The sequence below is a fragment of the Cicer arietinum genome, unplaced genomic scaffold, assembly GCF_000331145.2.
Source record: "Cicer arietinum cultivar CDC Frontier isolate Library 1 unplaced genomic scaffold, Cicar.CDCFrontier_v2.0 Ca_scaffold_690_v2.0, whole genome shotgun sequence".
NCBI lineage: Eukaryota > Viridiplantae > Streptophyta > Magnoliopsida > Fabales > Fabaceae > Cicer > Cicer arietinum.
In genome coordinates, this window is record NW_027334339.1 from 10,096 (window position 1) to 10,327 (window position 232).

At 51.7% G+C, this 232-nt stretch overlaps 1 protein-coding gene across 1 annotated transcript in view; it reads right to left on the reverse strand.

The window, feature by feature from the left end:
* Window positions 1-223, reverse strand: part of LOC105851387 (uncharacterized) — a 1,074-nt gene extending 851 nt beyond the window's left edge. The window contains exons 1-2 of the mRNA XM_012712171.1: window positions 155-223; window positions 7-100 (exon numbers count right to left, since the gene is read on the reverse strand). Coding sequence (XP_012567625.1) covers window positions 7-100; window positions 155-223 — 163 coding nt within the window. The remainder of the gene's footprint in view (window positions 1-6; window positions 101-154) is intronic.
* Between the last annotated feature and the right edge of the window lie 9 nt (window positions 224-232).

The window sequence follows — 232 nt, forward strand, 5'->3', positions numbered from 1 at the left end:
CGGCGCCCCCCCCAGCAGCAGCAGCGGCAGGAGCAGATACGGCAACAGCGGCACCACCGGCAGCGCCAGCGTTCAAAACGAGATTGTCAATGCTCTTATTCTGAGGAAGTTTGGCGAATAAGAAAGATGATTAAATGGAAGATCATAAACTAACGTTGATTGCGATTCTGTCATTGTGGAGCATCAAGATGGAGTAGATGCATGCTAACTCGCCGGCACTCATGGCTGCGTA